At 37.5% G+C, this 25,606-nt stretch overlaps 4 protein-coding genes, 1 long non-coding RNA gene and 1 other non-coding gene across 6 annotated transcripts; 2 read left to right on the forward strand and 4 right to left on the reverse strand.

The window, feature by feature from the left end:
• Positions 1-2,202: 2,202 nt before the first annotated feature.
• LOC103412673 (putative disease resistance RPP13-like protein 1) lies at positions 2,203-3,216 on the reverse strand. The gene has a single exon (XM_008351215.2). The coding sequence runs from the start codon at positions 3,214-3,216 to the stop codon at positions 2,203-2,205; it is 1,014 nt and encodes a 337-aa protein (XP_008349437.2).
• Positions 3,217-6,304: 3,088 nt separating this feature from the next.
• LOC103447037 (uncharacterized) lies at positions 6,305-11,402 on the forward strand. The gene is made up of 9 exons (XR_011573041.1): positions 6,305-6,636; positions 8,969-9,165; positions 9,434-9,474; positions 9,628-9,737; positions 9,872-9,944; positions 10,029-10,261; positions 10,467-10,548; positions 10,634-10,850; positions 11,082-11,402. It is a non-coding gene; the product is annotated as an uncharacterized lncRNA (long non-coding RNA).
• A 1,635-nt stretch (positions 11,403-13,037) lies between these two features.
• LOC103447005 (F-box/kelch-repeat protein At2g44130-like) lies at positions 13,038-16,333 on the reverse strand. Its single transcript, XM_008386178.4, has one exon. It carries the CDS (start codon positions 14,185-14,187, stop codon positions 13,138-13,140), a length of 1,050 nt encoding a protein of 349 aa, XP_008384400.2. The 5' UTR covers positions 14,188-16,333; the 3' UTR covers positions 13,038-13,137.
• A 2,221-nt stretch (positions 16,334-18,554) lies between these two features.
• On the reverse strand, positions 18,555-20,913 carry LOC103447004 (probable polyamine transporter At3g13620). Its single transcript, XM_008386177.4, has 2 exons — positions 18,865-20,913; positions 18,555-18,718 (listed from the first exon to the last, which is right to left on the reverse strand). The coding sequence occupies exons 1-2, from the start codon at positions 20,304-20,306 to the stop codon at positions 18,691-18,693; spliced, it is 1,470 nt and encodes a 489-aa protein (XP_008384399.1). The 5' UTR covers positions 20,307-20,913; the 3' UTR covers positions 18,555-18,690.
• Positions 20,914-21,324: 411 nt separating this feature from the next.
• Positions 21,325-21,396, reverse strand: TRNAG-UCC (transfer RNA glycine (anticodon UCC)). Its single transcript has one exon. It is a non-coding gene; the product is annotated as a tRNA-Gly (tRNA).
• A 2,336-nt stretch (positions 21,397-23,732) lies between these two features.
• LOC103422557 (probable polyamine transporter At3g13620) lies at positions 23,733-25,461 on the forward strand. The gene has a single exon (XM_070807926.1). The coding sequence runs from the start codon at positions 23,916-23,918 to the stop codon at positions 25,338-25,340; it is 1,425 nt and encodes a 474-aa protein (XP_070664027.1). The 5' UTR covers positions 23,733-23,915; the 3' UTR covers positions 25,341-25,461.
• Positions 25,462-25,606: the final 145 nt, after the last annotated feature.

The following is a 25,606-nucleotide window of genomic DNA, read 5'->3' on the forward strand; positions in this document are numbered from 1 at the left end:
TGGGTTGCCAAGACTTACCCTTGCCTTTGTCATGCTTATCGGCTTTCTTCTCCTTCGGTTTGCTTGTCTCGGCCTTGTCCTTCGGCTTATGTTCTCCCCCACTTCTCTCATGGTTACCCCTCTTCCCCGTGGACTTGGAATCACCTTGGTGGCTTGATTTAAACTCAATCAAGGATTCAGCGGCGGCAATGGCATCAGACAATGTTTGCACGTGCCTCCTTTGTAGTTCGAGTTTTGCCCAATTTTGCAGTCCACTCATGAAGTACATGAGCTTGTCTTCCTCTAACATGTTGGGCACCTCGAATAACAAGCTCACGAAGGCGTTGACATAGTCTTTGACGCTCCCCGTTTGCTTGAGCCACCTTAGTTTCTCCTTGGCTTCATACTTGGCATTTTGGGGATAGAAGTGCAACATAAGATCTTTCTTAAATTCATCCCAAGTGGTGAGGGAGAACGTACCTTGCTCAATCTCCATGCTCCGACGACGCCACCACATAAGGGCATTGTCGGCTAAGAACATGGTTGCCGTCGAGATTTTGGACTCGTCATCTTCAAGCTTCAGGTACTTGAAGTATCGCTCCACGTTCCACACGAATGTGTCGAGCTCCTTTGCTTCCCTCTTCCCATTATAGGATTTGGGTTTAAAGGAGTCGATTACCTTGGAGTCCAACGCCTTGATTTCCCTCGGCCCTTGCACGAATTGCTTCACAACTGCTTCTTTACAAAACGCCACATCTCCCTTAAGTTCCCTTGTGTCCTTTATCTCTTCTTGAAGCGCCACAAACCTTGCCTCTATGTTGTCAAGGTGAACCTGGACTTCCCTCCGCATCTTGTCTGCCATGGTGTTGAGAGCGCCAAGGAGCTCATCTCGTAGCCCTTCCACCAAGCCACGCAGTTCATCCTTACCATTGTCCACCATGGTTTGGATTTCCTCCTTGTCGACAACGTCCTCATCAAGTCGAGTATCGAACTCGAGTATGGTTCGTTCCACCTTCTCGAGTCGCTCTTCCATGGTCTCCATCGATGCTTGCAAGTCCTTTAACTTTGGCTTGCTCTTGGCAACGTCTTGGACCTCGGCAGTACGCTCCCTTAGGTCGGAGACTCCGGACACCATCTCTCCACTTGCCATATCCTACTTTCCTTCAAGTGATTCACGAGCTTGGCTCTGATACCAGCTGTCACGGGATGACTCTTTAAGCCTTCCGCCCGTGCGGCACTTAGACTTGAATACCTCGATGAACAAGCTAAGTAAGCCTTCGAAGCCTCGCTTCCCCGGATTGAATCACAAAGAAAGCTAAGATAGCTTGGAGAATGCTAAGATCACTTAGAAGATGGGAGAAAGGAAGTTTTGTATTGAAAGTTAAGAGAGCTTTACAATTGCTTACAATTCTTGGATGGTTTGGCCAAATGACCTTACCTCCTATTTATAGGCCTAAGTCACCTCCTCAATGGAGGGTTCTAGAATCCCCTACTTACATCCAAAAATATCTAGCATAGTTCTAGATACAACTTGCCTAATCTAGATTATTCTAGGTGAGGCTTAAATATGTACACTTGTGTGGAATGTTCAGGAATGCCCTAGATTATCTTGAATGCTCCGCCACGTTCTTGATTTCTCCGGGACATTCCAGAAGCTTCCATGAAGACATGGCTTCATGGGCTTAGATATATGATGTCTTGGGCATTTTCTTTGTTTTTAACATGCGGTCCGTGACACCAGGAACACCTTACGACGGTGGCATATATTTCCTTAGTATTATACGTTTCCGAGTGACCATCCGTTTAAACCTCCAAAGGTATTGTGTCGAATCCAAAATATCCAAATATTGTTGTTTCCTTTGGATTTACGAGGCATGCATCATGTATGGACACGATGGCATCCCCTTGTATTCCCATGTTATATCTCCATATCGTGTCGTATTCCCTTATAGTCATAGAACAATTCTTGTTAATTTGACTTATCCCCTTGTCATGTCGCGTTGCATTCTCATGTCCATTTCCGAGTCCATGCATCATAGGTCTTGAAACTTGATAAGGAATAGTTAAACAATTTAATTATTACTCTCTTATATCATTATTTATTTTACTTTCAGTGTTGTAGGTTGTATTTAAGTTTGTCATGGCATGCATTTTGCTAACATTTTGAATGTTTGGCATGCGATGGGAATGTTATGGGTTTAGGATGCTATGACATGCTGACATCTAAATTATTCTGAAATAGTAGGCGGAAGTGTTGGCAAAATGCTGGCATGCCACTATGCGAGTGTTAGCATAGCCATGAGTTGTCTTGAGAACGACCTTGCTTCCCTTTTCCCCATACGTGAGAAGAGTTTGTAGCCGGTCCCAATCAGCATAGCTCTCATTCCAAAGGTCATCCAGGACAAGTAAAAATCTCTTTTCCCTCAATTGTTCCCTTAGTTGAACCTCAGGGAAATTCATCTCCAAAATATCACAAGGTTTTTTAGTGATTTCCTCAAGAAGGGTCTTAATCACCCTCAAAGCCTCATACTGTTCGGAAACACAAACCCAAACACTAGTATCGAAATTCTCTTTAACTTGTTCATCATTGTAAAGGAGTTGCGCAAGAGTTGTCTTACCAACCCCGCCCATTCCGACTATAGGGACAACAGAAAAATTACAGCTACTTCCATTGTCAGATAGTAGCAGTAGTGTTTTTAACTTTTCGTTATCTCCATCCCTTCCATAGGTACAAAATCGGTCCTCAATAACAGAAGTTGTTGGAGGTCTTTGTGAAACCCTACCCCCAGGGCCAACACCTCCTCTAAGACCAAGGATATCTTTTTGTTTTGCAAGGTGTGTCAACTTTTTGAATAGATCTTCTATTCTACCATTTAAGCCTTTATAATTAAAAGGATTAAGAGAGGTAGAAAGGATGTTCCACACCTGGGTTTTTTTAGTCTGATCGTTCACCTTGCAACGCAAAGCTTCAGCATCGATCTCGTCCACCAAGTCTTCGGCATCGAACACAGTATGTTTGAGTTCGTCAAGCCACATTCCGACGGCAGGATTGACAATCTGCTTCCCCTCTGCATCATTGAGCACTGCATGGAGGGTCATCAACGTCACCTTCAGTCTGTCCACGAGCAAGTGGTTGAGTCTTCTTGCCCGGAAGAAGTCCATGAACTCTCCGGAGGCAATCTTGTTGCACAACACCTGGATCGAACCGGAGAGCAAAGCCTCTCCAACCAAAGCCATTTTCTCTTCTTGCCAAAAGGACTAATTTTGATCAAGTATTTGAAGTGGAAAAACTGAAAATTCTTTTGAAATTCAAGTAAGCAACTAGCAAAGTACGAAGGATTATATATCTTAATTATAATTGGTGATCTTGATAATGGTGGGGACCACACACGCAAGCATAAAGCGAATACTGGTGGCTGTGCTTTGGAGGTAGAGGCTTTGTTGTGTCTTACTCTTGCTAATTGCTATGTGGGTTGAAATTTCAGAAAAGTAGAGGGTAAGGAAAATGCGTCGGTGGGATGACATGTTCCTTTTTTCTAAGAGATAATGGGAAAATAATGCTATGAATATACATAGGCTGTTTGAGTTTCAAACATGGACGGAGCACAGTATACACTGATAGTTTTAATCGTTGGATTTTGACTGCAAATTCAGCTATTCATTCATCTATTTTATACTATATAGGCTGCTTCATTTTAGAATTTTTTTGCCATCATAGTTGCCGTCAGGGGTGAAGCTAAATGTAAACTGGAGGTTACTTTCCATGTGGCTCCATTAATTGGATGACAAAATTATGAACTTCTGTTTAATTATACTAACATTTGCCTACACACTTTGTGTGTATGAACACATTTTTTAGAAAATGAGGAGAGAGGGAGGGAGAGAGAACGTGGGGGGAGTGTTTGGTTTTTTTATTTATTTCATATTTATTTTATTTTTTATTTTAATATTGGAGGTATTTTAACATCACTTGTAGGTGAGGCTTCAATAAAAACAGTAAAATTTGGACCTGTGAAAGTACATTTTTGCCCATAATTTTTTTTTTTTGTGATAGAAGACTAATTTGTCTTTTCACTCTCTTTTGATTGACAAAGAGGATTTCATTAATTAGTAGAGATTAGAACATGGTTAATAAAGGTATCGGCTCTCCCAAATTCTTTAAGCCAGCTTCACCTCAAGTAAAGACTAATATAAACTCACTTCAAGTTCTAAACTCTTTTGTTTTAACTTTTGAAGAATTCTAGCCACATTCTCCTTTGTACCTTCTTTTTTATTTCCTTTAATTTATTTTTAAGATTCTACAATATTACTTGATAATCCAATCCTTTTATTTTCTAACATTTAAAAACCATCTCTACAAAAAAAAAAAAATAGCTAAATTCAAATCTGTTTAGTCGTTTAAGGATTATCTAATAATGGATGAATATGTTTTTTAGTTAACTAATGAAATCATGACAACGGCAATAGAACTGTTAAACGATTTCCGATTTGTTTACTTTTTGCATTCATCGTAATTTTTACTTTATTTTGCAATATCATGCAATCACTACACGTTTAGAGTGTCAACAATAATATTAATTTCATATGTTAAATAGCATTACGTATTTTTGTAAGAAAAGGTGTATGCAATAATTTTCATTTGATTTTATAAAAACAAAATCACTCGCATAGAAATAAGTTGGCAAAATTTCAAGGAGTCCGACTTCTGCTTCCAGTTTTATGTTTATTTTATTGTCTAATGCAAAAGATATTCTACGATAATTATTACATTAACGAGAGGAAGAAGGGTTTAAAATTTAAATCTAAGACGTACTAAATTTAAGAAGAAAGTCTTAACTGTTAGGGCAATCCACTACTTACACTTCCAGGCCGGCCCTGGGGATGGCAGTCTCCTGTATATAACATATAATAAGTATATGAAATGTTGCTAGTGCGGTGGAATTGGTTCTCTTTCTTTTTCTTTTGGGGCGGGTAGTTCGAATCACCGTGCCCTCCAAATGTATTTTTTTTCTTTTTCTTTTGAAGGTAACCTCCAAATGCACAAAAAGGTTCAGATGCAAATTTTGGATTCTTCTTCAACATGTAAAGTTATAAATCAACTATCACATGGTCTTAAAGATTGTAATTTGAGGTAGCTTAAACTTTGAATTTAAATTTTGTTTTTCAATAATTTATTTTTCAACTAGATTATTCTAAGTTTGATGTTGATTTTAGAAAGAACACAAGAGAACCACTTTGTCTTGATGAATTTATTATATTCGTCAATCAAGTTTTATTGTTCTTTACTCTCTTGATTATCAAGTTTTATTGCTCTTCAATCTCAATCTTGGACTCTTTGCAAACACTTAGTACATTTGCATCTAAAACATGAAAGGTCTAATATTTAAGTAAAATTTGTATATCTTTTTTTTTTGACGTTAATTTTAATGATATTTAACGTAGAAATAGACTTTTTATGTAATTAGCAATTTTTTTTTATACATATCAATGTACAAAGAGTCGAAGGCTAGAGAACTTTAGGGCCCCACCTCAGAGGCTCGCTTAGGACCCCCAAATTCTCAGGGCTGGCCCTGTACACTTCCCGTACGTATCATTTGTAAAAAGAAAAATATTTGATAAACCACATATGGACAATCATTAATATAATCAAATTAATAAAGAAATGCTTTCTACCTAAAATGGTTTCTAAGATTGACATAACTACTCATTTTGGTCAGCAACAATGAAAGTTGATAGAAGTACTCCTTGAATTTGTACACTGCAAATCATTTTGGTACTTCTGTAAAAAAATTGTCAATATCCTCATTAAGTGGAGGGGTTGTTTGACAAAAATACCCTTTCAAAGGTGGTAACTTGGTACTTCATGTGATGGTTTAACGAGAATATTGACAATTTTTTCACGAGACCAAAATGATTTACGGTAGACAAACTCAAAGACCACTTTTTATCGATTTTCATTATCAAGGACTGAAGTGAGATGTGAATTTCAGAGACCATTGTAACTAAAAAAAAGTCATTAAGAAAACTCAGTACCCAATTCAAGAAGTCTCATTAACCACTAATTTACTAGTTTTTAGTAGTTACCTTAGTAGGAAGCTAGCGATGACTGTGTGATCATCACGTGGGTTAACTGTCCTTCACATCTCTCACCAACTCCTTCAATTAGGCAGACAAGACAGAATGTTCAAAGTTTAAAACCGTAGAGGGGGGGAGAGCTGTATGATCATCACGTGGGTTAACTGTCCTTCACATCTCTCACCTACTCCTTCAATTAGGCAGACAACACAGAATGTTCAAAGTTTAAACACAAATTCACACAAATCCTAAAACACAAGCAAAACCATAGAGAGAGAGAGAGAGAGAGAGAGAGAGAGAGAGAGAGAGAGATGGTGAAGAAAATAGGCGAAGTTGGAGTGGAGGACTTGGTTCAGGCAGGGCTAACCGTTGAAGAGGCCAAGGATTTCGAAACAGTCCTAAAAAATATACAATCTCCAGCACGAAAGCAATGCACCCGAAAGAGATATGGCGGCAGATAGTGGCTGAGAGCTTGCTGAAAGCATCACACACTCATGACGTGCACCAGTTGATCTACTACTCAGTCTATGCCAATTGGGATGCCACCACCAAAGGCCGTCCCCTCTACTGGTTCCCTTCTCGGTAATTCAATTTTCTCCACTTTCCCACTTTTCGTATTTGATTTCTTTATTGTTTAATGGAAAATACGTGGCTTGCTTACTCCCTACCCTTTATGGAAAAATTTGATGTTAATCCCATAACTCCTCCAAGTGCTACAGATATTCTTGTTTTGTTTTTTATATTGTTGAATAGATTTTGTTCTTTTTAACTTGGCATGTGAGGAACGGATCAGAAATCTATAAGTTGAGTACAAGATTTATAATGAATAAAACTGGTCAATGGATTAATCCAAGTGTTATAACATCGAGCATATAAGAGATCAATTTTGATTAATTCAAATATTTGATGCTTCTTTATATATACATTTTATCGAATGAAATATGACTGATAGCACATGGAATGACTAAATTTGACACATTTAGAATAAATGTGTTGATCTTAGAGAAATAATTCTGCAGATATGGAATGTCTTCTTACTTCTACTTTTTAATTTTGTTCTGAATCCTAAATGAACCTGTTCTCTGATAGGATTTTTAACATATATGCAAATAGGGTCAAAATCACATGAAATACTTGCAAGAATACAAGGATGTTGTAGTATAGATGTTCATGCAAGGTCGTTCTCCTCAAGCACTATTTTGATAATTTATGTAAAAACAATTCCTAATCAACTACTTAGAATTAATGACTTGAGAAAAGAGATTATGAAATTGGGTAATATTAAAAACGAATTTTAATTAAAAACTAATATGACAAAAGAAAAGAGTTTTAAATACCAATTTATAAAGGCACTAAGGTTCCACCATCACCTAGCAATTCTATGAATTTCTACCAATTACTCATGATTTACACATGCCACTTTGAAAGTTAGGTTTTCCTAATATATATTCTCCTCGTGATATTCAAGTAAGAACGTATATCTAATATGCAATCCGTCTGTGATATTCAGATTAAATATAAACATGCAAGACTCACTAAGTTTTATGAAAACCTTTTGAAGAACCATGCAACCTCTAAGAGCGTGATATTCGCCTTAGATGAAATTACAATTATCAATCACAAGAAGCAATACTCAATTCTCCAGTGATATTCTGACCAAATTGCATCCAATTACTTGTCTAAACATCCCAATGGTGGCCAGTCATCAAGACAATTAGATAGTTTAAAACAGTGATCAATAATTCAAAGTGTGCATGCAATCAATCATAAGCAATTAAATAAAAATTACATATTCATGTTAAGGCTCAAGGCTTTGCCCTAGCAAGAGGAATTAGTTACGTATATTCATAATTGAAATCATAGAAAATATTATTAAGAAGAAAATGAATGAAAACACCTTAAAGTAGAAAATCTTCAAGAACCCTAGCAAAGTTGTCTCTGAAGTTGAATAATAATAAGCGTCCCCCAAAAACTGTAGACGGCCAAGCAATATATTTGCTAAGCCATCCATAAACCCTAAAACATAGGTCTCTTATTCCAATTAGGAAACTAAGAAAAATAATAAAAGATCTTAGAAAATAAAACCCTAATTAAACTAGGAGAATCTGCCAAGTACTTGTCCAGCCACGTTTTAGCCTCAGATCTCCTCCAAATCTGGCCCAAGATAGTTTGTTTTAAAGATCAAGACGTTCTGAACACATCTCCAGAAGGCCACGAACCCATCCGAGGTCATCTTGAGCTTCAAAAACTCAATTCAAGCCCAAAACGTCACTATTCCAGCACTGCACATCGCTCTTTTATTTTATTGCCAGAAAATAACCGCTTGGTGGAAAAATCTGATATTTTGACACGATCGAGCTAAGTGACTCATGAACGTCTTCCAGCTGGAATGTCTCCAAAATTCGTCCATTTGTCCACGTTTTGCTCTAGAGGAAGTTGAAAGTCCTATATTAGAAATACAATTTAAAGTATCAAAATTCTTCCAAAATATTAACCAAAATATACTGAGAATAGGGTTAAATATATAATATAAAATTCACTTATCATTCTCTTTTGTAAGATACCAGTTGAGACATACAAACTAGGTGCGATTGATGGAACAGTATGGTTCAGAGCTTTTAGGAACATCATGAAAGGATCCCATAATAAGTTATAGCTTCACCCAGGAATTTTCTGTTCATAATCCCGAGGTAAGTAGTCATTTGTATCCATGAGTTTTGCCCTTAATGCATATGATTTTAATTGAATGAAATGTGTTCTTATTATTCTAGGCCTACTGGTCAGTTGTTCTAAAACTTATCTTCATTCCACTTGTTTAGTCAATCTTTGGCAGAGTGCGCTTTTTTTTTCTTGTATGCATAATATCCTTGAGCTTTTATCCGTTTGCTGCTGTTGTCTACGACATAATTGACAGGTTGGTGGCTAATGCACTGGATACAACCTTCTCAAAGGGTGATGCAATTGCTATTGACATGCTAATGACAGTCGATGCAGTTATCATATGTTTAGCAATCGTACTAGCAGGATTGTTGTCTCAATAGGGGACAGTTTTGCTGTGAACGAAATTGCAACTCTGTCTGCGTGTGTAAAGCAAAGGGCGTCTTTACCCAGGTGAGTTCCGTGACGGGTTAAACTTTGAGTTTAAACTAAAGGCTAGCGAAGGAAGTAAATTGGATCGCACTGATTATTATCTGCTGGGAATTTTTTATTTGCTAAGGTATACTGATGAAATGTCAGTATCCTCGAAAGCGCTGAAAATTCATGATATGTTTTTCGCAACTTTACGCTTTAACTACATTTCTTGCTGGTTTCATATTTTGTAGTGTGTTTTTATAGCTACTTTTCTAGGAAATGACTTCTACTTTCACTTTGTATTCAGGATTTCACACTAAGAGGAGGTCGAAAGTTTCCTTTCTACAGGTAGATACTACTTCCTTATCACCATGATAGATGCTAACATCTCTCTGCTCTTTCAGAGATTGAAATATCAAAGTGTTAATTATACATATAAATGCTAGTTTAATTGTTACGTCTGTGAATGTTGCTTGTTTATGTTGCAATCGAGTTGCAAAGGCCACTACACATTTAGCTACTTCAGCAATTGGAAGCAATGCAGGGATTCAGTAAAGAGAACAGGATCTATCCTGGCATGATTTTCTTTCTCGTGTTGATCACCTTCCAAGGTAATGAGTATACCAACGATATTGATCGGGCCTCTTAAGAGTTTGTTATGCAATGAAAGTGTTATCTTGTTTCTCAATCAACGTAGTTTCAAACCAATATCTATATCCGTGTAACGTTATTCTCCTCTTTGCAGAAAGAATTACTACTCTCCGGTCTACAGACAATTGATTCCGTGACTAATTTTCTCTTTTCATCTGGAACCACAGGTAAGAAGTTGCTTTCAAGAAAACTTTTATTGTTAGCTCTAGTTTGTAACCATTTTCAAACTTTAATCTTCGGTTCATATTTAGGTGTTTACCAGGAGATCCGAAAGCTATTCCATGGACACAACTTTCACCAATTAGATGTGCTGCTGATACATGGGCTCACATTGATACTCAAGTTAGGGGTGTCTACTGCGGGCCAACAAATTTGAGAAGGGTTATGGGTCTAATCTTTACTCTACTCAGGCTTTCTAACCGGTTCAACTCTTGCTCTGTATCACAGATCTCCTCTCGGTTGTGGCTTCGGAAAATTTGTTCTGGTGAAACCTATATACTTTTTCTCGAAGTTCATTTTCTCGAAGTATTTGTTTTCGTGTCCGAGCTTTGCTTCATTCATTTAAAAGATGTAATACATGAACTTCGTGTATGACAGACGAAGAGTGCCAGAAATTCATTTATTATAACTACCTACAAGTAGCATACTATCGAAATGCCTCCTTACTTTCATCTATTGTATCTTTTCAGGATTCAGGAGTCACTATATTGGGAACAGTTCCTAGCTTAGTAAAAGCTTGGAAGAGTACAGTGTATAAAAGGCCTAGATTGGGCAAGGATAATCTTTTTATTTAAACTTCAGAGTGATTTATTTACATGAACACCGAGAAAATGGACTTAACCATCAAAGTATGCAGATCATTTTCTTCCACTGGTGAAGCGTCTAGCGTTGATGATGACCTTTGGCTCGCTTCCCGCACTTATTATAGACCTGTCATTGAATGCTGTTGGGGCACAGAGCTTGCTTCGTCCTACATCATGGGAAGTCTGCTGCAGCCGCAAGCTTTTGGAGCATTTAGCACAAAGTCCATGAAAACAGGCTTTGTCATCTTTGATGAACATGGAATTCCTTATGTAAGCACATGATTAGCTAGTTTCTAATTATGGTTCAATTCCTTTAACAACTGCAATTACCTACCTGTCACTCGTTTACATCATGCTAGTTCCGGGATATGTTTTTCTCTGGTGACGGGTAACAGGCCGGCAAAGATAATAAGAAAAAACATCAAGGAACGAAGTCAACTCATTGATGTTATTAGGTTAATATATTGTATGTCAATATCTTTGATCTCCTTGATCATGCAGCCAGAAGAGCAAGCTTGTGTCGGGGAAGTGAGTTTGTTTCCGCTATTAACGGGAGTGGCTGACAGACTGCCAAATGCTGCTCATGAAAAGGTTTACTTCAAGGGAATGCCAATATACAATGGAACGGTACGATTAGAACTACATGTCTTTCAGTACTTGAACCTCTTGATATGCTTAAATATGAACTTATCGATGTTTTTGAATCGCCTGCAACTTAGGAGATATGGAGATATAGTTAAAAGAACTGTTGGAGGTTCAATTCCTCTCATAGACATACTTGAACCTCTTCATATGCTTAAATGTGAACTTAAATTTATTCAATTCTCTCATTCTGATTACGGATTAGTAAACGAGTCATAAGTTACCTAAGGTTGACAATACAAATTAACATCCAAATCTTTTGTTTGTCTCTTTTCTTTTTGTTTGATCCGGCCTCGGGTGTCACCTTTCCTAGGGGACCTCGTTCTTTTTCATCCCAAGCTTTGAGTTATCTAATTAGTTATAAAGGAGTCGAACATTGTGCACTACATATAGAGTATTTAGACAAACAAAATCGATTATGTTGCTGACTATATCTCTAACGTAAATAATTTCAAGTGATCAACAGCATGATTAGTTATATTTGACTAAATAAAATTAGTTTTATATATGAGGTGATGTCTATTCCCCCTAATAATTTTCTGTTCCTTTTTTTCTTCTGTCATGGAAATAATAGGGCAGTGTTTAGGTATACAGGAACACTGTTGAGTTGCCCTCTCAAATCTACGAACTCTCAACTTTTAGGCTACACAACCTCAACCCATGTTCACTCCAATCCTCCCAGTCCACCTATATTTTAAATTATATTCTGGTCGGATCAAGTCCATCTTCCCACATTTCTTTAGCTCGGGAATTTCACACCTGATCAGAGGACATCAATATTACTTCTCGTAAAGTAAGAAACCAAATAATAAGAAAAAAGAAGAACATAAACCTTATTCCTCTTTAAAAAATACAATAAAAAGAGAAGACATATATAGAACTACACCCCTAAAATAAATTTAAAAGGTAAAAATGTTAAAAAAAAAAATAGATAAAATAGAAATTACACATAAAATAGGAGACAAACTTATAAATCCGCATGCTCAAAAAATCTGCATGCAAAATGAAAGAATCTCTGTAAGAAAAGCCATATGCCAAACAAGATACAGTTCACCTTCCCCAGGTTACCTACGCAGGCATGCATGTACATATACCCCTTCAATTTTTATTTAAATGAATCATTGCCCCCATATCATTTGATGGTAGGATGTTTGTCGGTGCCGACCTTGAGCCGTCAACGCATTGTGAGCCATGTGTAAGGGCTAACAGACAACACCATCATAAAATATTACACGCAATTAGGACAACTAATTTGCATTTCAGGTGCATGTGAATTTCATCGTTCGCAAAAGGATTATAGAGAACCGTAGGATAGAAACTCTCACGCGTAACTAGGACAATAGGATGCTATCTCGGGGCCATCTCAAGTTTTGTATTTCATCAAATGCATGTAAACTCTTTCAAATCATAAGAAGGGTCAACTGTAATCCCACGAGATATAAACTTACACGCAATATAAAATGTTAAACTAACAAATATTTTAAAATAACGATATCTCAAGTTTTGCATTTCATCAAATGCATGTAAACTCTTTCAAATCATAAGAAGGGTCAACTGTAATCCCACGAGATATAAACTTACACGCAATATAAAATGTTAAACTAACAAATATTTTAAAATAACGATATTTCATGTCTATGTTTCAAGTTGTATGTAAACTTTTCTCCAATAGCGTGAGTCAAACTATTGAATCTAGCATAATTATTTATAGTGTGATGTGTGCAAGTGCCTATTTACCCAAACGAAGGGACACTTAAAAAGGGCATACGTAATTTGTATGTATGTTGCATGTGACGTTACAGTAATATCACAATATAAGACAAAGAAACTACATGTTACACATATCATTAAATAGAAAAGATTGCACCCAAAAATCATACATATACTCTCAACACATGTCCTTATTAATTAATATCTAAATCTCAACGCAGCAACCTGATTGAACAAACCCTGAAAACTCATCGGGCACACTAATACTATCTAATTTACCGTTTTGACGTCCCTTCATTTCTTCCACCATATAGAACCCTTGACTTGCCCCTTGGCACTCCGACCCCACCACCAGGGTCCCACCCCCAAGCATGACTCCGCACGTTCCAACTCGGACCCCCGAGTCCAACTTACCCCAACTCACCAATTTCCCATCGTCCCCTACTCCAACACAATGCCTTGGACAATGCCCCGCCTCCCACGCCTCGTCCACAAGCCGCCACTGCCGTGATCCCAACTCCAACACCTCGGCACCTCCCTCGAACACTCCTTGACTCTCGGTGCGGTAGCCGCTAACCACCCAAAACTCGCTCCCAATCACCACTCCTTCACACTCGTCCCGATCATGACTCATCGGAGTCAACTCAGTCCACTCGTCCGATCTCACATCATAAACCCATGCTGACTTCAAGGCGTTCTTGTTCTCGTCATGCCCGCCCGCCACGTACACCTGGCCCGCGTCCGATCCGATAGCGAAGAAAGAGCGTTTGGACGGCATGTCGTTGGCCTTCCTCCAATGGGAAGTAGCGAAGTCGTACACAAACACGTCGGTGACCGGGTCGTAACTCACCGGGTCCCAACCGCCCATGATCACAAGCTTCCCTTCACAACTTGCCAATTGGCAAAACAAGGGCAGCCCATTTGGGTACTCAGAAACCGGGTCGAGTCTATCCCACGAGCGACTGGCCCGGTCAAACACAGTGATTCCGTAGGCCGGTGACTCGGTGGATTTGGGTACGTCAGATTCTGATGCAACAAGCTTTGGAGGAAGAGCTTGAACCAAGCATGCAACCTTGTAGGTACGTCCGGTTTTCTTCCTGTGAAAGTAAAAATCTTGACTTTCTAAGAGAGTCCGCCATGGACGGCAGACCCGGGAGGCAACTGGGTGAGCTGTGTAGGGCAACCAAGTCAGGCACTCGAGTCCCAGTTCTGCAGGCAAACCCGGAATAAAATCGGTCAGCTCGATACTCCACATTTTAGCAGAGATGCGCGCTTAATTTTGCAGCAAAGCAGAGCAAGAAGTGCTTTTTGCAGCTAAGGAAGAAGGGATTTTTGCCGAAAAAACGAAGTGTGTTGCTTTGCAGCTACCGAAGAAGTGATTGGATTTTGCTTTTGGAGTGAAGTGTATTTGCATTTGCGTCGTAGGCCATGGACTAAGTATTTATAGAAACAGTTAGAGATGGTGGAAACAGTAGAAATGAAACGGGTTGCATTGGTGTCGTGTTCGAAGTCATCTAGTTTCGGATTGGACGCCGAATGTTACTATTTTTTTCCTTCAAAACAAATATTAAAAATGGACGGCGGCCCCATATAATTTCTACTAGTTTATGAAAACGTTACATTCAAGTTGGATAAGGGTCCGAGTGAAACAATAATTATTTTGCATGATCGTTTCAATACCCTACAATATTTACTCGATTGATTGGAAAAAGGCAAGGAGTTAGGGATAAGGGCCGAAAAGGAAGAGGGTGACAGTGTCGCAAAATGCGACCAAATTCAAGGGGATGGACAACTGAGCATGAGATTGGGGAAAAGTCAGTTCATAAAGAAATTTATTTTTAGTTGTGATGAGAACATAAGTGGTATACCACGTATTTTAATACGAGTGATGAAAAATTTTATTTTTTAAGTTATTAACATTTTAGCACACATATCCCACTATTTACATGATAAGACGTGGTGTATCATTCTTTGTATCGGTCACATTCAAAAATCTCTACCGTTCATAGACAATTTGACATGACATAAAGTGGGCCCTATCACACGTGACATGTATTTAACAATCTTGATCGGGGTGTGAAATCGGCCTGCCACGTGGGGATAAGTGGATATACATTGGATGTGTGTATAGAATTCAATTATAGAGGATATTTTTTTAAGAGGATGAGGATGAGTTTCGATTATTCGTTAGAGAATCTGTTGATTTCTTTTCGAAAATTGTAAGAAGTAGTTAATTTTTTCTTGGATTTTAATTTTAACAAATTCAATCTAATTTTTATTCATTTTGGTATCATGGCGAATACTTGAGGCAACAAAGTAATTTTATCTTAATGTGCAGCTTTTTCTTCTTCTTCTCTTCAAATAGTGGACTCCGTAAACAATTTTTTTTGAATTAGCCATGCAACTCCAATTAGCAAGTGCAAAGTATTTGTTTTGTGTTCAATTTACTAAACCAAATTACCTTTTTGTACGTATACAATTATAATGTGATGTTCACGTAATCAAAATAGATCGAAAATTGGATGAATTTTTTTTTAAATCTAATGTAAAGGGAAAGTGGCTATACATAATAGTTTAGGGGAGAAAATCAACTGAAATTAAAGTTTGTAAAAAAATTTGTCAAACTCTATACAAATTCAATGAACAAATCGACAAATAAAGTTGAATATCAGAGTGCGCAACGAATAAACGAACAAACTGAATATAAAACTTTATTAAATTGAATTGCCAAGAAGGCTACATAAACTGAAGAGGCTACATCTTGACTGACTTGTTCTCTAATGAATAACAAAGCACCCCATTTATAATAAACTAACCATAATCTCTAACAAAACCTAATTCTAACGGGCTAAGCCCATAAAATCAAACATTCAAATAAACTAAAATACTAATATTTTCCAACAAATAGGTGTATTAGTTATTTCTTGATTGCGACCTTGGATTGGACAGTGCTGATTTTTCCATGCCAAGTGGCGAGTTATTGAGTTTTTATATTGCAAGTTTATCGTATCTCAAGCTGCAAGAAGTTGATATGATGGTAACGTGCAATTTGCAAATATTTTTGGTTAATGAAAGTGAAATGTAATACTACTTTCTCTTGACAAGCCCAACGATGTTGATCGCATGTGCTTAATGGCTAAAGAATTAAGATAGGGTTTATTGAAAAGATAGAATTACTTAAGAAATATTGGAGAATAGAATCTGCAGTAGGCATGTAACAAAATATAACTTATATATGTGATTTTATCCTTGATATCATTGAAGCCTTTTATGATAAAACTTTACACTTAATGATATGTGATTAAGTAAGAACAATATCGATAATATTAATGATGAACCTGTGTTTATCAAGGGGTCATTGCCAAAAGAAATATATCTGTAACAAAAAAAAAAAATATTCAAAAAAAGGGACAACTGGTGCCAAGTCATAGTTATCCACCCCTTCTAAAGGCCGGAAAGAACACAATTTTGTAATTAAAAACTCATAAAAAATAGCTATTAGTGATCATCTGCAATAAACATTGAGTTTCATGCTTATAGTTAGCCCACTTTATTGAAAAAAAATTAAGATCTTTTATTTTTGCTAAATCTTTTCCTTCATGATAAAAAGTAACTTTATAGCGTAAGTTTTATCATTTACTGAGCGACACATATATAATAATATTTAAGCTAAAAACTGAAAAATAAATGGATAAAACAGTAATGAACTCCAAAACATTGACGAAATAGGACTCCATACTCAAGAATATCAACAAAATGTCATACACTAATTTTCAGAACCTCACGGTGCAACAAAGGTGAATGCATATAGATTTTATAACAATTTTTTTAACAATTTTGCAAAACCGCCTAAAAACTCGATGGTTAGCCCATATTTTTTGAGAAAAATATATATTTTCAATCATGTTTCAGAAAAAACTTTATAAGACATTTGAACGCGTTTTTATCATTTATTTAGCCACAAAGTATATTTATAACATATTTGGGCCAAAATTTGAAAAATAAATGGACAAAACCTCTTTAATATTTTTTTTATTTGTACAATTATGCAAAGCCACTTTTATTTTTTGCTAAATTTTTTTGTCATGATTAAGAATAACTTTATAGGGCAATTGAAAATAGTTTTACTATCACATCCCAGACCGGCTCCGCCGTAGCACGATATTGTCCACTTTGGGCCCCGACTATGCCCTCACGGTTTTGTTTCTGGGAACTCATATGAGAACTTCTTAGTGGGTCACCCATCATGGGATTGCTCTGGCCCAAACTCACTTAACTTCGGAGTTCTGATGGAATCTGAAACCAGTGAGTTCCCAAAAGGCCTTGTGTTATAGGGAGGGGAGTATACATATAAGGCATATCACCCCCTCTCCATTGGTCGATGTTGGATGTTACATTTACCATTTATTAAGCCACATATGTATTTTCAATAAAATATTTAAACCGAACACTGAAAAGTGAGTGCAAAAATAGTAGTGGGTCCAAAACATTGACAAAATAAGACTCCATACTTAAGAATATCAACGAAAAGTCTTAACATAAATTGGTGTGGTGAAGGTGTGGCGATTTTTGAACAAGTTTGCAAAATTGCCTAAAAACTATGATGGGTAAACCACGTTTATTGAAAATTTGAGAAAAATGTTAATTTTTTATTTTTGCGAAATATTTTTCGTCATATTTAAAATAAAATAAAATAAAACTTTACGAGGCAATTGAAAACTATTTTAACATTTGTTGACCCACAAATGTATGCTTAATAAAACACATGAGCCAAAAAATGAAAAATAAATTGACGAAAATAGTAGTCATGAGCCCAAAAACATTGCTGAAAAACAGAATTTCATCCATAAGAATATCAACAAAAGGTCTTACATGAACTTTCAAAACATTATAGTTTGTAAAGGTGAAAATATATCAATTTTATGAATATGTTTGAACAATTTTGCAAAACCGCCTAAAAACCGTTTAAAACATGGGAGTATGTGATGGATTTTTCTAAGGGCACAAATTATAAAGGCTCTTCTCAATAAAGTGATAAATTGAGCACAAACATCAAATGAAGATAGTTAAGATATAGTATCAATAAAGATGGGAATATGTCAAGAGGGATTGCTTCCGACCCCAAAAACGACAATAGCAGGAACCAGTGACGGAGAACTTTCTGTTTTTCTCTCTAGCCTCGAATTTATATGCTCAGAGTTCGGTCTGGTTGAAAGAAACAGCCTCACATAATTATTCATAATTATAATTACTGATAAGTCTAATTTGGTGTGCGACTCTTGAGTTGAAAGCAAGGCCAAATTAAACTCCATTTTCTCAAGTATGAATACTCAATATTTCTGTTATAGCCAATTCTTTCAACCCATGATCACAATGTATAATACTGAGGAACACTATTTCTTCAACTTTCTTTGAGAAACCAATCACATCAAGTCGATTTTTCGGTGATTAATCTAATCCAAACAAACAACAACTAAATTATTTTGTTTAGATTGGAATGAATCGGTCGATTTGATCGGCCATAAAGATGCTTATTAAAAAAATCCTGAACGTTCTAGTTATTATGTCTATAATTTATGCATTCTAAGCACAGTTGACAGTTGATCGTAAACAAAAACAAAATTAATAAACACCTTATATATTGATAGCTTAATCATAACACAAATTTACATTATTATTTTAATAAATTATCAAGTTGACAGGGATGCGTAAAATGTACAACCAGTCAGCTCCGTTCTTGATATATTGAATATTTGCATCACTTCTTCATAAATTGGCCATAGTAGCTGCAAGATCACCCAAACGACAAAAATGGAATCAGCACCAGCATAAAACCTGAACCCTTTGGAGAAAAAGTTTTATTTTGATTGAAATTTTGTGTATATAAAATTCTATATACGTTTGAAAAACGCCAATTTAATTATAAACTCACCCCAAATCTTCATAATCTGCTAGTTTTGCCACAACATGGTTGAAGCCAAGCCACATCTTAGCCTGGAAAATCTTCATGGAGAAGTACGAAATGATCCCAAACACGGTCAGCAAAGCAATCACCAAGTACACAACTTTTGTGCCAACACAAGTTATATACACCAAAATTCCAAACGGAATAAAGAGCACTGCTATCAGCCCTCTCAGCCTTGTAACTGGAAGTTTGAAGGGCCTCTGTAAATCCGGAAGCTTCACCCTCAACCATATAAAAGCCGAAAATTCGACTAGCATGCTCAAACTGAACAAGACATTCACTAAAGATGTGACATGCTTAAAATTCATGTATGAAACCAAGATTGATATCACTGCTGATATCAAAATTCCCACCCAAGGAGTGCCGGACAATTTTGACCGCGCCCCAAAAAGTCCAGGCAACAACCCTAATTCAGCCATGCCTAAAAGCTGGTGTGAACAACTGCTCAATTGGGACTGATAGACACCAATGCCAGACAAAAAGGCTCCAACCCTAACCCATTTTGCGAACCTTTTCCCCACAATTTTATATGCCACAACTGTGTAAAACCCATCATTCCAATCATCTAGGTCAAGAGACATGGCACCAATTGCAGCTAGTAGAGGTATTAGGGAAGTCAAATAAGTCAACAACCCAGCTGCGAGAAATGCTTTTGGTAATGTTTTGGGGGGGTTTTTAACACCTTCCCCAACTAAAGTACTAACATTGTCCCAACAATTTAAGTTCCAAAATAACGAATTAAAAAACGATGGCCAATTTCTTTTTCTGCTAATCTGGCCAGAAGAAACCCATTTGCTAGGGTCAATTTGGGGAATTGCACAAACAGAAATTACTATAAATGGCAAGTATGATAAAATCCCTAAAGATATTGCGGCATAGCCAACTGTAGGCAGACCAATGAAGTTAAAAACTGAGAGTAAGAGGGTTGAAAGAGAGATGAGTAAATAGTGAGGCAAGTGTGACAACAAAGTTGGTAGCATTGGATCAATGTAATCTATGCAGAGACCTGGGTAGGAAGATAAGTTAATGACAGCACTAAAGAACTTCCAGAAACCAATGAGGAAGCCCCAAAATGGACCAAAGGCTTGGTGAGTCCATATAACAAAGCCGCCATTGCCACGAAAGGTGCTGGCTAGCTCAGCAGTGACAAGGGCCTCAGGGATGCTCCAGATGATGGGGAAGAGGAGAAAGCCAAGGATGGCATTGAAAGGCCCCCCGGAACCTACAGTGGACTCAGTGTTATAGGGGCCGCCGGAGATTTGAAAGTAAATGAGGAAAACTAGTGGGATGAATGCTAGTTTTTGGCATTTGTTCTTGGTGGTGCTAAACATTGGAGGTTCTTGTACTTCCTCCTTTTCATTATCGAGAAGAGCGGTTTTCGATTTCGGAGAAGATTGGGGGGATTTCATGGTGTGTTCTTTTTTCTCCTTTTGGGATTTCTTGGATTTTCAATGTGAACTTCAGGAGTTATGTGATTGGATTCCAAGATTGTAGATGGAGAAAGGCTGGTTGCCTTTGCTTCCTAGTTCATTGGATATATATAACTTGGTTCATGAAGCATATGCAACAAATACTGTCTAAATGTATGCAATTAATATCACTACTAGAATTTCTCAACTCTTCTGCTGCTTCCTTGTAGTGTTGTACAAAGTGTGCTGCTTCCTGGAAATTGCTTATACCAGTACATATTGTTGTCACATGTGAGAAGGGGGCAAAGATTAATTTTTACAAGTGACGGGGGATGTGATGAGTGCAACAGGATGACGAGTGATATATTTCCGGTGACACCCAAATTTTTCTCAAGAAAATGGTAGTTTATAACGTAAACTATATGCAATTCAGCAGAAGGCTACAACTTTCATGCACATGTACATTACAAAGTAGATTCAGCAGCTAGTTAACTAAATTTCATGTGGCAACAAAAACTCTGATATGTAATAAAACATATAGATACAAACTCCGACCTCCCTTCACTTTTGTGTCACTCTTCTTGTACTGATAATGCAGCTTCTTTCTTGGAAATTTCTTCAGCTCCTAAACAACGAAAGTAACTTTAGATTCCTAAAATTATCTTACATATTTTTCGTGTACGAAACTGCAAGCCCCCTTCCCTAAATTTAACAGATTTAAAATTGTTGATCTGAAACTTTCTCTGATCAAACAGAGAGAAGGAATAGGTTTGTATGAATTGTATACTTCTCCAACTAAAGTACCAAGGTTTGAAAGATGTTGTTATTTAATTAAAGAAAAGAAAAATTGAAGGAGTATTTGTAAGCAGAGACTATCTGCATATTCATTTTGTTGGAGCGGTTCCCTTGGAATCAATTAGGTGCTTCATTTGGATGATATGGTTTATGTGAATGGTGCGTAATTCATGAACCCTGAATAAAAAATAAAAAAATTAGAAAAACAATAGAGAAAAAAAAATGCGTTTGCCGGGAGTCGAACCCGGGTCTATTGCTTGGAAGGCAATTATCCTAACCGTTGGACTACAAACGCTTGCATGTTTAGCTTACTAGATTATTATTCAAGACTGTAAATGTTTATGACCATTACTCCCCCTTGTGAAGATGCTTGACCCAAATAATAATTCTCTTAGAGCAAGTGGTGCTTTAAGAGATTCTTATGGTAAGTGGATTTTTGGGTTTTGCGCCAATTTTGGGCAAATGTGAGATTCTCACTACTAAGGAATGAGAGCTTTATTTGGGATTACAATTGCCATGGAGATTACAGATTGATAAGTTATTGGTGGATTCAGAATCTACACTCACAGTTAATTTGGTGCTGCAAGCTATTGGCAATAATTATTATTTGGTTCCTTGGCCTATCGAGAGTTGCTTTCAAGATCTTGGCAATACGAAACTTCGACATGTATATAGAGAATGAAATTTGTGGCAGATAGTTTAGTGACCTATAGTCTTGATTTGGATTTAGACAATTTTTACTTTAACAATCCTCCTTCTTGTTCAATAGTTTTGTTTTTGAGGATCGTCTCGGAAGGTCTCAGTATAGACTTATTATTGATTAGTTTTGTTTGGGCTTTTGTGTTAGCACCCTTTTTCAACCAAAAAAAAAACCCAAAGATTCAATCATGATCCTTTAGCAATTAATTCAAATCTCATCAAGAAGCAAATTATGATCCTCAAATAGCCCTATTTCGTCTAGGACCACTCCATCACCACTACACTATAAGAGCAATTCCACCCCTGTGGACTTTGCGCCAGCACCCAGCGCATTTATCCACTCAAATGAACAGTAATAGACTGGAGTGAACAGTAATAGGCCAAGGCATCTCCACCCCTAAAAAAATGCGCTGGCACCCAGCGCATTTATTTGGTGTGTTTTTTTTTTAAGTTTATTTCGGATAAGATTTTTAACCCATTTAAAATAAAGAATAAAAAAATAAAATAGTTTTAATTTCGGATAGGATTTTTAACCAATCTCGTCACGCCACGTGTCATTATCTGAACGTACTATTTTGTGAATAGATTTCCGATATTATTTTCAACCAATCCCGACACGCCACGTGTCACTTCCATGGTACAATAATTTAGCCAAGATTTCGATAAGATTTTCAACCAATCACGTCATGCCACATGTCATTATCCGAACGTACTATTTTGTGGATAGATTTTCGATAATATTCTCGACCAATCCTGACACGCCACGTGTCACTTCCGGTTTACAATAATTTAGCCAAGATTTCGATAATATTATCCGAACGTACTATTTTGTGGATACATCACAAAACGCTTTCGTAATTTTACTCCACATCTCTCGCTTATCCATCTCATTACCCGTAATCGGATCATGAGTAGTGTGAACCCAACATTCACACAACGTAACATCTTCAATAAGCTTCTACGAAGACATTTTTTTCTCTCAAATTGTAGAAAATATTGATATGTAGAAAGTGTAGAAAGTGTAGAAAATATTGTAATGTGGTGTAAAGGTGGAAGATGAGGGTTAGATATTTATAGGAAAAAAATATAAATTTTTTAAAATTTTTCTGTATTTTTTAAAAATTTTATGTATTTTTTAATAATTTATAATAAATTTTAATTTAGTTAATTAATCTGGACCGTTGGATTTGAAAAAAATTCAAATCCAATAGCTAAGATCACGCCACGTGGCCAACGGTAAAAAATCTGACCGTTGGGGCCTTTTATTTAATTTTTTTTTCGTCTAAAACGTGGACCGTTGATCTGTGATCAAACGGTCCATTTTAAAACTAATTTTTTAATTTTTTTTACCGTTGGAAATCCAACGGTCTAGATAAACTAGCCATTGGAAATCCAACGGCTCAGAGATTGCCTGGGACGGGACACAAGTGGGCTGACAGCCCCACCTTTTCCTTGTCGGCTACTCGCCTCAGCTCCCGCGTGTCGTGCACGCGCCGTGTATTTTGCCCAGTTCCTGGGTCTGTCCGAAACAGGCTGGGCTGGCGCCTGGCTTGGGCTGGGTGCCAGTCAGCTTTGTGGGGTGGAGCAAATGGACTGAGGATTAGTTTGATTTTTGGACTGGGGGTGGGACATTTGGAATGGGGTGGAATTGCTCTAAGGCCGACACCCGCAGTCTCCCTTCTGGGCCGACTTCTAACAACTCGGCCGAAAAATGGATTTCAGACCCAAACAGTACTTTAACAAGAAATGAAGTGCCGTTCAATAATTAACAACTGAAATGTCAAATATATACACATGCATATATAGTATTGGCCACATGATCAATGGCAATTCCCTTCATATGATTTTACCCAACCACTTTTCAAATATTGGGGTCCACCAAGACCCACCAACCGGGATTAGGATCATCTCTTGAGCTTAGGAAGCTGAGGCAAATCACACGATCTATTAAATCAAAATTCAACGATTATAATTATTATAATTTTTTAAAAATCTCCTATTTGTAAGGAAACGAAATGATCCTGATCCAACCAACAGAATGCCAAACCATCAAAACCCCATCTGAAATATACGATCATTGAATCTGATTAATTCCCAACAGTTGAGAGGCTCAGCATGAGAGCCTCAGAATCTTCTCCAAGCTCCCAAATTTCCCAATCCCTTCTTGAACAACAAGAAGCCGAATCACAACCCCAAATCAGCCCCCAAAACCCCAAGAAACTAGCCCTTCTCCCACTAGTCTTCCTCATCTACTTTGAAGTCTCTGGAGGTCCCTATGGTGAAGAATCAGCTGTGGGGGCAGCTGGCCCTCTCTTTGCCATCCTTGGCTTCCTCATCTTCCCCTTCATTTGGAGCATCCCTGAGGCCCTTGTCACCGCCGAGCTCTCCACCACCTTCCCCGGAAATGGCGGTTTCGTCATCTGGGCACACCAGGCATTTGGCCCCTTCTGGGGATCCCTCATGGGATCTTGGAAATTCCTCAGTGGTGTCATCAACTTAGCTTCATACCCAATTCTTTGTGTGGACTATCTCAAGCTGGTAATCCCCATTTTTGCTTCCGGCTTACCGCGATTTTTCGCCATATTTATCTCTACTTTAGTTCTATCTTTTCTCAACTACTCTGGTTTGAGCATTGTTGGATACACTGCAGTAGGTTTAGGAATTGTTTCACTTTGCCCCTTTATCTTGATGTCTTTGATTGCAATTCCAAAAATTCATCCGAGCAGATGGATCAGTTTGGGTGAAAAGGGTGTGAAAAAAGATTGGACTTTATTTATCAACACCCTATTTTGGAACTTGAATTTTTGGGACAATGCTAGTACTCTAGCTGGAGAAGTAGAGCAACCCCAAAAGCTTTTCCCAAAAGCACTTTTCTCAGCTGGGATTCTCACATGTTTGGGCTACATAATCCCTCTCCTGGCTGCAACTGGGGCTATTCCACTTGACCAAGAAAGTTGGGTTGATGGGTATTTAGCTTCTGCTGGAGAAATGATTGCTGGGAAATGGTTGAAATTCTGGATTGAAATTGGTGCGGTTTTATCTATTATTGGACTTTTTGAGGCACAATTGAGCAGCTGTGCATACCAGCTTTTGGGTATGGCAAACTTGGGGTTCTTACCGAAGATTTTCGGGGCACGGTCCAAATGGTTCAACACCCCTTGGCTAGGGATTCTGATTTCAACTGTGATTGCGCTTGCTGTTTCTTACTTGGATTTCACAGACATCATATCTTCTGCAAATTTCTTGTACAGTTTGGGAATGCTGTTGGAATTTGCTTCTTTTATCTGGTTGAGAGTGAAATTTCCAGCTCTGAAGAGGCCATTCAAAGTTCCAATGGGATTGCTAGGGTTGGTGGTTATGTGCTTCATTCCATCTGTGTTTTTGGTGTATGTTTTGGCTGTCGGCACCAAAGCTGTTTATTTGGTTAGTGCATTGATGACTCTTTTTGGTGTTGGCTGGTACTTTTTGATGAATCTCAGCAAATCAAAGATGTGGTTTGAGTTCAATTTGGGTGAAAAAAAATTGGACTACGAGGAATGAAACTAGGCCGTTTAATGTTTATGATTGTGTACATCTGGTTTTCTTAAGGAAATTTTATATATGATTTTTTCTGTTCTTGTTAATTTTAACAATAGAATGGTACCAATGTTTGAGCCTTTCATCTCGTAGTTCGGTATGAACATTGTTTGGTTCCTTACCTGTAAGAAGCCATTTCGCCTTAATTTCACGAACAGACACATATATTGAAGTGACTCACTCAAAACACAAAATGAAGAGTTCACACGTTTCAAACTGAGTTGCCTATA

This window comes from Malus domestica, chromosome 11, assembly GCF_042453785.1.
Source record: "Malus domestica chromosome 11, GDT2T_hap1".
NCBI classification, from domain to species: Eukaryota; Viridiplantae; Streptophyta; class Magnoliopsida; order Rosales; family Rosaceae; genus Malus; species Malus domestica.

Excerpts from the sequence above, each read along its gene's own strand:
- LOC103447005 (XM_008386178.4), bottom strand. The coding sequence starts at position 14,187 with ATGTGGAGTATCGAGCTGACCGATTTTATTCCGGGTTTGCCTGCAGAA.
- LOC103447004 (XM_008386177.4), bottom strand. The coding sequence starts at position 20,306 with ATGAAATCCCCCCAATCTTCTCCGAAATCGAAAACCGCTCTTCTCGAT. Across the intron at positions 18,719-18,864 it reads GCAGATTATGAAGATTTGGG|CTACTATGGCCAATTTATGA; the intron begins GTGAGTTTATAA and ends GTGATCTTGCAG.
- LOC103412673 (XM_008351215.2), bottom strand. The coding sequence starts at position 3,216 with ATGGCTTTGGTTGGAGAGGCTTTGCTCTCCGGTTCGATCCAGGTGTTG.
- LOC103422557 (XM_070807926.1), top strand. The coding sequence starts at position 23,916 with ATGAGAGCCTCAGAATCTTCTCCAAGCTCCCAAATTTCCCAATCCCTT.